The sequence below is a fragment of the Calidris pugnax genome, unplaced genomic scaffold, assembly GCF_001431845.1.
Source record: "Calidris pugnax isolate Ruff unplaced genomic scaffold, ASM143184v1 scaffold171, whole genome shotgun sequence".
Classification (NCBI taxonomy): Eukaryota; Metazoa; Chordata; class Aves; order Charadriiformes; family Scolopacidae; genus Calidris; species Calidris pugnax.
This window is the reverse complement of record NW_015091064.1, coordinates 10,449,327-10,461,467: the sequence shown is the minus strand read 5'-3', so window position 1 is coordinate 10,461,467 and position 12,141 is coordinate 10,449,327. Positions and strand designations below refer to the sequence as shown.

Sequence of the window (12,141 nt, the reverse complement as noted above, 5' to 3'; positions counted from 1 at the left end):
CCTCTTCTAAGGACTAAAGCCCAGCCTCTCCGTGTGCCACCATCCCTTTTCCTGGCCTCTGGTTGTTATTTCACACTCTGCTGCTGATGGCTGAGCTCCTGCCAGCCCCTTGGTGCTCGGCAGTGCCTGGCTGGTGGGCACATCCCTGGGTGACCAGCTTGGGAACAAGGGAGCAGTACACTTTGCCTCTCCTTGTCTTGCCCTCCTGCTCCCGTCCTCTCTCTTTGCCAAGGCAGGATGGAGGAAATGAATGAACCACTGTGAACGAATGGGAACCCTACCATCTCCCCCAAAACCGGAATCAAAGCCAACGCCAAAGCTCCTGGGGAGGCCAGGCTTGACCCAGCCTCTAGGTCTCCATCTCCCCCAAAACCGGAATCAAAGCCAATGTCAAAGCTCCTGGGGAAGCCAGGCTTGACCCAACCTCTAGGTCTCATTCCCCTGATGGTGGAGACCTGGGTGGCACCGTCACAGGTTGACACCGTGGCAAAGTGGAGGGGAAGGGAGACCCAAACACTCCCACCTGCCATCAGAAAAGCACTTGAGCATGTGACCCATCGTGAGGGGGTCCTCTCCTCCCACCGGCATCAACCCTGCCAGACCCCTCCCCTCACTGTCCCCTGCTCCAGGGCACAGACTGTGTCCCAGCCTCCTGATGCTGAGACTCAGCCTTTCCTTCCTCGCTCTCCCCCCACCCACCAAACACCACGGCCTGAAAAACCACAGTAGGAGCACAAGTATCAAAGCAGAGAAATGAGCTCACAAAACGTACGAATGAACTAGTAAGTGGTGATGACAGAAAAAGGAAGAGCAAAACCTGCCGAAAAACCACTGAAAAATGGCTGGGTTTTGTTCTCAGACATGTCTGGGAATGGATCAAGCTTCGGTTTAAGATTTTTCAATACCTATCTCCATGGAAATGCTCTGCTGCCCAACACTCCTTACCCTAGTCCACTCAGTCAAAAGTTATCCATGGAAATGCTCTGCTGCCCAACACTCCCTACCCTAGTCTGCTCACAGGTATCACGGGGCATCAGCCAGCCTTCTGGTGTGCTCCTTCCCACCACCAGGTAAACTGGGTTCCTCCCCAACATGGTAAATTCAGGGGGGCTGCTCGAATACCAGTAAAAGGAAAAAGTGACCGCGTGGGCTACACATGCCTTGAGGTGTAACGCTGAACACATCCTTTGAGATGGAGGATGGGGTCCTTGGTCAGTGGGTTAGCAGGAGATCCAAATTTTGGTCGTTTTTTGAAGGTGGAGAACACTTGCTGATAGGGCATAACTGATTTTCAGAGACATCTCTGCACCTCTATGTACCTCACAACACGCTGTACTAGGAATAAAGAGCCTGAATGCAGCTGGTTTTGCCACGGAAGATCGAGAACACTTGCTGATAGGGCATAACTGATTTTCAGAGACATCTCTGCACCTCCATGTACCTCACAACACGCTGTACTAGGAATAAAAAGCCTGAAATGCAGCTGGTTTTGCCACGGAAGACATAAACCACCTTATGACAAAATTCAGAGTGTCACAACGACCAGCCAGGTGGAACAGTTTTATCAGCCATTAATTTAGACAGGAGGGGCAGAAAAACTCTTCCCCCACCACGCAAGTTCACAGGCTCCTGACCATCAGCAACACCCCATCCATGGGACAGTTGCTCTCTTAACTCCTCTCCCCGATGTGCTTTTGTGGGGTGAGCACACCACTGCACTCTGCTCCTGCCACCCAGCATCCCCATTTGGACCCCACATAAACATAAGGGGATCCCCAATGCCAGGGAAGCTTCTCTGATGCCTGTGAGACACACCTAGCCTATCCCATCTGCTGGTGATGGTGAAAAAACAGAAGAACCACACCACTCTCAAAGACCAGAGCTCATTTTTGCCCATGGGGGTTTTCCTGCCCACTCACCTCCCCAGAGGGTGACATGAAGAATGAAAAATGCACACCACAACTCTGGCTTCACCCAGGACAGGGGAGACAGCAAGTGCTTTGCTGGAACTGCCCAACCAAGGTCCATGTGATAGTCCAAGCCTGAAATGCAGCTGGTTTTGCCACGGAAGACATAAACCACCTTATGACAAAATTCAGAGTGTCACAACGACCAGCCAGGTGGAACAGTTTTATCAGCCATTAATTTAGACAGGAGGGGCAGAAAAACTCTTCCCCCACCACGCAAGTTCACAGGCTCCTGACCATCAGCAACACCCCATCCATGGGACAGTTGCTCTCTTAACTCCTCTCCCCGATGTGCTTTTGTGGGGTGAGCACACCACTGCACTCTGCTCCTGCCACCCAGCATCCCCATTTGGACCCCACATAACCATAAAGGGTTCCCCAATGCCAGGGAAGCTTCTCTGATGCCAGTGAGACACACCTAGCCTATCCCATCTGCTGGTGATGGTGAAAAAAAGAAGAACCACGCCACTCTCGAAGACCAGAGGGTGACGTGAAGAATGAAAAATGCACACCACAACTCTGGCTTCACCCAGGACAGGGGAGACAGCAAGTGCTTTGGTGGAACTGCCCAACCAAGGTCCACGTGATAGTCCTTCAGTCTGACTGCCTTTCAAATCCAGTGGCACAGCCCCGGGTTGGGTACCAATTCCTTTGCAATACTCAAATTCTCACTGTTGTCACCCCAGGCAGTTTTTTTCTCCCTGGCACGTGGCTGTGCTGCCCCAACACAGGAAAGAGAAGGCACTCGTACTTCAAGACTCACTACTTGCTCGGCAGAAAACCATGACATTTCCCACCAGGTTTACTCCGATGTGAGTATGAGCTGGTTGGGGGATTGGCATTTATGACATATCTGTCACATCAACATTATGTCATGTGGTTTTTTGATGTGAATAACTAGATGCTGCTATTGCAGAGAAGCACATCAATCCAAAGCTCACAGCAAAACTCCTGCTAAGGCTGGAGAGCAAAGCCACAGGTCCCACCAGTGCCCCAGGGTGCTCTGCTCCGTTTGCCCAGCTGTAGCCCTGTGGGACCTGCATCCCCAGGGCCTCCTAAGGGATGTCCCAGCCCCTCTCACCTCCTCCCTGCGAGGGGCCGTGCTGCCAACAGCGATATGTGTATCTGCTGGTACCTGGGGGCCAGCACAGGTGACTCTCCCTAAACACACACTTAAGGGTTTGTGGGACAACGACCTAAAACTGCCAACAGTAAAAGGAGCTGCTTGTTCTGCAATGGGAGTGTGCCCAACAAATCACTGCAGACCGACCCACTTTTCTCCATTAGCGAGAGCTGTGCAGCCAAGCCCTGAGCTAAAATCCATATGATGCAAATAAACAGACACAGAAGTGGCACCCGGACTCGAGCAGAAGGCTCTGGGCTTGGGGTTTGCTTTTGATGGGACACGGTGCCTTTCCAGTCTCTTCCTCAGGGGTACACAAAGCACCAGCAAACAGCCAGAGAGGACATCGGCCAGTGCTGAGCAGCAGTGAGGGCACTGGGATCAACGCAGCGATGCCAGGGCCAAGCTGCAATCCCTATTCCATAGGAAAATCCCTCTCCCTGCCACACCAGCAAACAGCCAGAGAGGACATCGGCCAGTGCTGAGCAGCAGTGAGGGCACTGGGATCAACGCAGCGATGCCAGGGCCAAGCTGCAATCCCTATTCCATAGGAAAATCCCTCTCCCTACCACAGGACACTCATTTCCCTTCTACCATTGGACTTGAAGGTTAAAGAAGGTTAAAGAGGTTAAAGAAAGTTGGGTTAAAGAAAGAAGGTTAAAGAAAAAAACAAAAGGGGGAGATGTTAGACAATCACCTTATTTTAAGGGAGATTTTAGACAACCACCTTATTTTAAGATAATTAAGTAAAAAAAAAAAAAAAAAAAAAAAGGAAAAAAATCTGTGTTTCCTGGGAATTATTTCCAGGCCAGAAGTACCCCTGGTCATCAGGCAGTTAAACTGGGCACAAAGCCATGTTGCTTCTGACTGTCCCTGTCATGGGACTCCACCGGGCAGCGGGGTTCAGGACACACTCCAGGCAGTGGCTTAAGCACAGGCTTTAGTTTTACAGAGCTGAAAGAGCCCAAGGCAAGACACACACACACCAGTCCTGCCCCGATCGCCTGTGCTTCCCCAAATCTCAGCCCCCCTGACCCCAAGTCCAATGGGATCACTCTGCGAGTTCCCCTCCTCCTGCTCGATTACGTTCCCATGTCCTGGGGAGGGAGCCAGTTAAGCAGAGATATGGAGTCCTTTTCAAATGCTTAGTATTTCTAGCTTCACTGTAATTATATCCTGCAGATAAAAATGGTGCTGAAGGTCAAACAAATCCTCCAGGAGAATATACTCTGCAAGGAAACTTTTTTTTTTTTTTTTTAACTGGAAAGGTTGTATAAATACTGCAGATTGAGAACCTATAATTATCCATTAAAATCACTCTGAGCCTACTGAATTCACGTTTGTCCACGTTCAGCCTCTAGTCTCCTATTTATAATTCTTATATGTGCCCCAAAATCAGCTCAGGCAAGAGACGACTGGTCAGAAATATACATTTTTCCTGGACCATTTCTGTGGCGTTAGGGGGTGATGCTCTGCGGAGGAGTAGCCCTAGGGCTGGGGCACTGGGTTGGGCTGGGCAACCACCGTCCTGCAGCTGGTTTCCTCCCCCATGCTCTTTGCAGATGCATCCCCATGTTCATCCCCAACATGGCAGGGCTGCAGCATCTCGGCCATGGGAACCTCCCTGCCCAGGAAAGGCTTTCCCACCCCAGGAGAGGCTCAAGCACCTCCGTTTGCAAAAGCTCTAATGACTCAATCCCAAACCTAATCCCACTCTTTGGGTGCAATCTCTGAGTCTGCATGGGGACAGAGAGGCAGCACTTGCTGTCTGCACATGGGGAGGAGAGTCCACCCTCACAAGGGAGGACTGGTGGCTTTTGCTCTGGAAATACTCCCCCAGGAGCAGTGAGCAATGTGACTGCCAAGTCCTGTGGCCAACACACTTGCCCAGGGTGGCAGCAGCACAGTTGTCCACCGAGAACCCTTGCCCTGCTCATACACATCCCCCTGGAGCAGCCCCAAGCAGGGAGCTGCACTCCCCTGTCTCCTTAGGCAAGCAGAAAGAGGGTCCAATGCCATCCATCACCCTCCTGTTGTCCTCTGGGGGTTGTCTGCCCAGAAAAGGGACAGATGCTCTCTTAAAAAAGTGGCTGGCAGGGTGGTGTCACCATGGCTGTGAACGCAAAGGGCCACACTGCTGCTGGCCTCACCCTGGGGGGGCTGAAGTTTGATCTCCCACCAAACACAGAATCATAGAATAGTTTGGGTTAGAAGGACCTTCAAAGGTCATCTAGTCCAACCTGCCTGCAATGGGCAGGGGCATCTTCAACTAGATCAGGTTGCTCAGAGCCCCATCCAACCTGACCTTGAATGTTTGCAGGGATGGGCCATCTACCACCTCTCTGGGCAACCTGGGCCAGTGTTTCACCACTCTCATTGTAAAAAATTTCTTCGTTATATCTAGTCTAAATCTTCCCTCTTTTAGTTTAAAGCCATTACCCTTTGTCCTAGGCCAGAGAAGCCACCACGGGGTTGAGGGCAAGAGCACCAGCAGTGGGGCTGGAGGACAGCATCGCGAGACCCAGCCTGTCACCCTGCTCTCCATCGGCCACCCCCAGACCTGATGTGAGGTCCATCTGTCTGTCTGTCTGTCTGCTGTGGCTGAATGACAGCCACAAGAACCGGGGGTCGCTGGCACTGGCACCCCCTCAGACATGGTCCCACAGGAGCAGGTCTCAAGCCACGCATTCAGCCAAGGCTCACAAGAGCCACCAAGGCAGCAGGTGACTGCCAGGAGTTATATATTATCTTGCCTGGATTTGAACTGCCCACAAACCTCCACTGCAAATATCTGGAGGAAGGGGAGGTGGTAAAAGAAACGAAAACATGAAAAAAAAATTGTCTCAGCAGTGAGAAAAACTATCAAGCAACCAACGGCGATTGAGAAATTAGGTACTTGGAAAGCTTGGTAACTTTATAAACAAGATGGTGTCTCCAGAGCAAGCTGCTCTGGTGCTGCTGGTGCCAACCTCCTTCCCCAAACCACCTGCGCTAAAGGAAAAGGGCCGAGGAAAGCCATGAGCCCTCCTGGCCACCCCTCCTCACCCACTTGTTGCCCCTCGGTGCCCCCGAAATGCTGACAGTGAGAAAACACCCCACCATGGACCTGATTCTTCCTCTCCCCCACTGACCTCCATCTCTGACTGTCCCCCTGGCTACAGGTACCTCATGCCTAAATATATATTTACATTCACGCTGAGCTGGGGAGCTGGATTTTCCTCTCAGATACGTGGGTATAAAGCCAGATTTGCTCCACCGGTGTCAAGGGGGTTACACAAGGGTACCACACTCACTCCCCTGAGATGCCACCGGCCACAGCCTGAGGAAGCAGAGCAGACCTCAGAGGGGTGAGGATGGAGCAAGGCTGGAGGGGTTTAACCCAGTGGATATATCACCATTATTGATGTGCACGGCTTACTCCCTGCTGGTGTACTATTTTCTTGGGGGGAGAGGGCTGTTGGACCCTCAACAAGGCTTTTTGAAATCATTTGGATCTTGGTAGAGCTTTTGGTAGACCCCTCTCCACCCTAGCTGGGCTTAGCCCTCCCTAGCAGAACACCCCTGCGATGGAGGACAACTGGCTTTACACAACAGGCTTTATATACGATCAACGCCTATAAATACTTAAAGGGTGGGTGTCAAGAGGATGGGGCCAGTCATTTTTCAGTGGTGCCCAGTGACAGGACAAGAGATAACAGGCACAAACTTGAACGTAAGAAGTTCCACCTAAAGATGAGGAGGAACTTCTTCACTTTGAGGGTGATGGAACACTGGAACAGGCTGCCCAGAGAGGTGGTGGAGCCTCCATCTCTGGAGATATTAAAAACCTGCCTGGACATGTTCCTGTGCAACCTGCTCGAGGTGGACCTGCTTTGGCAAGGGGGTTGGACTAGATGATCTGCAGAGGTCCCTTCCAACTCCATATCACTGTGTGATTCTGTAAAAAAAAACCCACGTTTTCCAGCAGGGATTTCTCTCCCCCAAAAGCAAACGACCATCGCTAACGAGCATTGAGGTTTTCATGCCAACACCTTGATCACCAGTAGAAAACAAACCATCAAAACAAAATCTGTGCAAATGCATCTCTGGTCCAAGCCAACCCAGCCATGAAGCTGAAGCCCGGTACCAAATGCCAGTGAGGTGCAGCAGAGATGCTTCCCAGCATCCAAAACACGCCTTGGCATGGATGGAAGGCTTCTCTGATTACAAGGCACAATTGATACTGAGCTCCTGAGCCACTAAAATCTGGTAGCCCTTTCAGCAGGGTCCAAAGCCCCCTGTTTTATGCTGCATTCTCCGAGGATGGCATTCCCATTCGCATGGGACATGTCTGTTCCCGGCGGATCCGGGCTCCCTTACCGGAGCGGGGAGAGGCAAGAGCTCCGGGGATGGAAATCTCTGGGAAATTGGTGCCAAAGGAAGGTCGGGTGGAGCTTAGTGCTTTTATACAGATTATCTGGAAAAAGAAGAGCCCGAGCGAAATGGCTCTTCCCTGGGGAACTGGAGACGGTTGATTCTCTCCAGACATGCTGGGGATGGCTGTGTGACTCCGGCCCGATACCGGGTGCCCAGTGTGCCTCGGAAATGGGGTTCTGTGCCAGAAAGGAAGGGGACCTACCAGCTGGTAGCTCCTGCAGGACAAAGGGTGGCAGTGCCCGTGCCAGTGCTCCAGACCACGCAGAGCCAAGGCATCCCCAGCTAACACCTTGCCGGGTTGTTCCCAGCTCCATCGAGAGCACGAGCTCTGCTCCAGACCCTGACTCTCAGTTTAGGCTCCAGTTACGGGGACCGTCCCCAGCAGCAGACTCACCAGTCCCTGCACTGCAAACAGGCCTGGGCTAAATGATTTCAACCTCCCGTGGCCACGGGTTCTCCACCCCGTGCGATTCCCCAGGGATCCCTTATCTTTCCCCCCACAAACCTAGGGCAGCAATTTGAAGGCAGCCAGAGAAACTCCTTGAACTTGAAGAAAAGAGCCTTCCCACCTCCCCTCTGCCCCACCATCACAGCTGGAGGGTGATGCTGGCCCGACCCCTCCATGCTGCAGGCACCACTTTGTAACCCCCCCCGCCACCCCCCCACCGAGACAATTTTGGCCAGACATTTTCCAAAACCTTTGGGAAAGAAGGTGTCAGCTCAGCTTGGGCAAACCAAGTGGATCAGGCAGAGCTTGGAGACCGAGTGGGCATCCCCCAGGGGCTCTGCCGGACTGTGTGCCCCCCCTCTCCAGGGCGGGGGGAAAGGCAAGGCACAAAGATGAGGGCAGCTCTGAGAAGGGACCCCAGACTCCCCACCGCAGCTCGTCACCTCCAGCTGAGCCCTGGGAAACCCAGCGGGGGTGGTGGGGCTTGCTCTTTCTTTGAGAGAGCCCGGGGCAGGGGGGGGCACAATTTACAGCCTCACTGACTGAGGGGGGACATCCCCCATCCCTCCCGAGCTCATGGCCAGGCTGTCCCCGGGAAGGCAGGGGACACCTGCTCTGAGCTTGGCTTTTGGAAAGGCACACACCAAAATGTGCATGTGTGTATATATATATATATATTTTATATATATATATTTATATTTATATATATAAAAGGGAGCAGGGCTGCTGGGGGGGTAGGGCAGGGTGGGGAGGGGGAGAGCTGCAGAAATTGCTACCTGCAGCCACACGTCTCCACGACCATGTCCTCGTACTGTTTGTAAACCACATTGTTCCCGGAGTCAATGTAGAGGATGCTGATGGGGCTGAGCTTGGAGGGCACGCAGCAGCTGGGGGGGGTGGACTCCGGGTCCATGGAGTTCATCAGGGTCTGGATGATGGCGTGGTTGGTGGGCTCCAGGTGGGAGCGCAGGGGGAAGTCGCAGACCCCCTCGCAGTGATACGCCTCGTAATCCAGGGGGGCGATTATCCAGTCGTCCCAGCCCAGCTCCTTGAAGTTCACGTGCAGGGGCTTCCTGCTGCAGCGGGTCTTCGCCTTCTTCCCGACCTCCAGCTGAGCCCTGGGAAACCCAGCGGGGGTGGTGGGGCTTGCTCTTTCTTTGAGAGAGCCCGGGGCAGGGGGGGGCACAATTTACAGCCTCACTGACTGAGGGGGGACATCCCCCATCCCTCCCGAGCTCATGGCCAGGCTGTCCCCGGGAAGGCAGGGGACACCTGCTCTGAGCTTGGCTTTTGGAAAGGCACACACCAAAATGTGCACGTGTGTATATATATATATATATTTTATATATATATATTTATATTTATATATATAAAAGGGAGCAGGACTGCTGGGGGGGTAGGGCAGGGTGGGGAGGGGGAGAGCTGCAGAAATTGCTACCTGCAGCCACACGTCTCCACGACCATGTCCTCGTACTGTTTGTAAACCACATTGTTCCCGGAGTCAATGTAGAGGATGCTGATGGGGCTGAGCTTGGAGGGCACGCAGCAGCTGGGGGGGGTGGACTCCGGGTCCATGGAGTTCATCAGGGTCTGGATGATGGCGTGGTTGGTGGGCTCCAGGTGGGAGCGCAGGGGGAAGTCGCAGACCCCCTCGCAGTGATACGCCTCGTAATCCAGGGGGGCGATTATCCAGTCGTCCCAGCCCAGCTCCTTGAAGTTCACGTGCAGGGGCTTCCTGCTGCAGCGGGTCTTCGCCTTCTTCCCGTGGCCTCTGCCCCCGGAGCGGGCGGCGATGGTGGTCCGTCTCTTCCTCCGCTTGGGGTACGCCTCCTGGCCGGGATCGGGAGGCTCCAGGAAGGGGGGGCTGCCCAGGGCCTTGATCTTATCCCGGATCTCCTTGAAGAGGTTCTCCTTCCTCTGGGTGCGGGAGAAGGCTACGAGCAGGGCTCTCTCGTGGGGCTGTGGCCGCGGTTTGCTGAAGCCCAGCTGCCGGGGGGGCAGGAGCCGCCCCGACTGATCCGAGACGATCCTCAGCAGGAAGCACAGCAGCTTTCCCGAGAGAGACCTCTCCCTCCGATCCCGCAGGGCTTCCCAGACATCAAACACCTCCCATCTGGAGGAGCCCACGTCCAAAATGTCTGCAGCCCTGGAGTCCAGCAGCCGGGGTTCCTCGCCATCCCGGCTTGGGCATGTGGAGAGGAGGAGGTGGTGGAAGGTGCCTTCGGGGGACAGGGCCAAGCTCCGGTTTTCGGGGAGGGCGCGCAGGACCCGCAGCTCCGCGCCCGTCACCTCCTCCGCCTCCGGCAGGCTGGAGATGTCAAAGAGGTATCGCTGCTCGGGAGCGGACGGGGAGGCATCTGGAAGAGATAAAACCAAACCAGAACAAAACAAAATTTAAAAAAAAAAGGAAAAAAAGAAAAAAAAAAAAACAAAACAGCAAGCTGGAGGCAAACACTCATTATGGAGGCGCAAGGGACACAGAGCTAACGGGAGAGATCATCACTTTGCACCAAGGCTCGCTGAGCATCCCAGCAGGGACCCAGCCTGGGTGCCCTGTGCCCCAGAGTGTCACCCTGGCTGGAGGAACCGAAAGAAAACGGGGAGGAAGAGGTGGAGAGAGAGGGAGGAATCAATTCAAAAAAGTGGCTTCTCCTCAGAGCTCTTCCCCGCATCCCAAGGTGGCTCCTCTGCCTCCCCCCGGGTGTTTCAGTGCCCCCAGCTGCATCCCTATCCTATTTTGGCACTGAAGCCCCACCTGAACCTGTCCCGCACAGTCCCATCCCCAATCAGCAGGTTGTCACTGATTTCTTTTGCCTTAAGTGTCACACCCAACATCCCCCCCGCCCCCAGCCCCAGCCATGCCAAGTAAAATGCTGTGAAAAATCTCATTTTCCCTCCCAGGCAGGCACACAGGTCAGGGACGCAGACGCTGTCCCTTGGGGAGGCACTCCCAGGAGCTGAAAGTGAGCCCAGCTTCAATTTGTCACTATTTTTGGCGGATCCAAACACAGAATTGTGCAGTCTCTGGCACTGATTAAATGTGAATTTAACAAAAAAAAAACCAAAATCACAACACAGACACAAAGGAGGTGGGGTTGGGGAGAAGGGATGAATGAGTTCTGGGAGGGTTGTTGTTTTTTTTTTTTCTTTTCTCCCTCTCTAACAAGAAACGGGAGCTGGGCACACCACAAACATCATCGCTGCTGTGCCCAAGCCCCCCGACCCGCTGCTGGCAGAATGGCAGAATCACAGAATACACAGAATATTCATGGTTGGAAGGGACCTTTGAGATCATCGAGTCCAACCACAAAAAAAAAAAAACAAACACCCAAACATAAAAACCACCGCACACACACCCACAAACAGACACAAACCAACAATCTCGGGCACTAGAGCATGCCCTGAAGAGCCATGTCTACACGTTTCTTAAATACCTCCAGGGATGGTGACTCCACCACCTCCCTGGGCAGGCTGTTCCAGTGCCTGACCACCCTCTCAGGAAAGTAATTCTTCCTAAAATCTGATCTAAACCGACATGCAGCCCCCTCCCTTGGGCAGCGCCGCTGGGCTGCAGCCTGCAACCTCCGAGTGGGAAAGATTTTTCTCCCCGTCATCATCACCACCATTATTATAATTACTATTACTGGTATTATTATTATTATAAAAGTTGATCTAAAATTCCTATGAGGAGCAGATAAGGAGATCCCTTTGAAGAGTTCATCTGGTTTCGTTGTGCGCTGAAACCACCCAGGACCCGTGTGCCGTTTTCCCCCCGTTTCCCCCCGAGCCGGGCATTGTCCTCCCTTCCATGGGGGAGCATCTTTCCCCCCTCCTCCGCGTCCCACCAAGCTCCCCCTCGCCGTTTCCCCACCAGCTTTCAGCAAAAAAACTCTCCCTGCAAAAGCTGCCGGCAGGATAGGGTCCCTGCTGGGTTTGGGAATGGCGACGGGGTTCGAGGATGGAGTTTGGGGGGGACTCCCCCGCCGTTCTCCCACCCCGGAGCAGCCGGGGACACTTTTTCTTCTCAGTTTTTTTCTATCCATTTTATTCGATCGAGATTTTCTTTTTCTTTTCCTCCCAGCTGAGCGAACTTCCCCGGCCGGGTGCAATATGTATATAGATGTATATATTAAAAAAAATATATATCGTTACGTGCGTATACGTGTTTATTTGATTATTATCATGAG

At 53.3% G+C, this 12,141-nt stretch overlaps 2 protein-coding genes across 2 annotated transcripts in view; both read right to left on the bottom strand.

The window, feature by feature from the left end:
- Window positions 1-8,682: 8,682 nt before the first annotated feature.
- LOC106896635 (growth/differentiation factor 6-A-like) lies at window positions 8,683-9,172 on the bottom strand. Its single transcript, XM_014956753.1, has 2 exons — window positions 9,156-9,172; window positions 8,683-9,072 (listed from the first exon to the last, which is right to left on the bottom strand). Exons 1-2 carry the CDS (start codon window positions 9,170-9,172, stop codon window positions 8,727-8,729), a joined length of 363 nt encoding a protein of 120 aa, XP_014812239.1. The 3' UTR covers window positions 8,683-8,726.
- A 216-nt stretch (window positions 9,173-9,388) lies between these two features.
- The window catches only part of LOC106896634 (growth/differentiation factor 7-like), a 4,883-nt gene continuing 2,130 nt past the window's right edge, over window positions 9,389-12,141 (bottom strand). Inside the window, exon 2 of the mRNA XM_014956752.1 lies at window positions 9,389-10,311. Within this exon, the coding sequence (XP_014812238.1) occupies window positions 9,389-10,311 (923 nt within the window). The remainder of the gene's footprint in view (window positions 10,312-12,141) is intronic.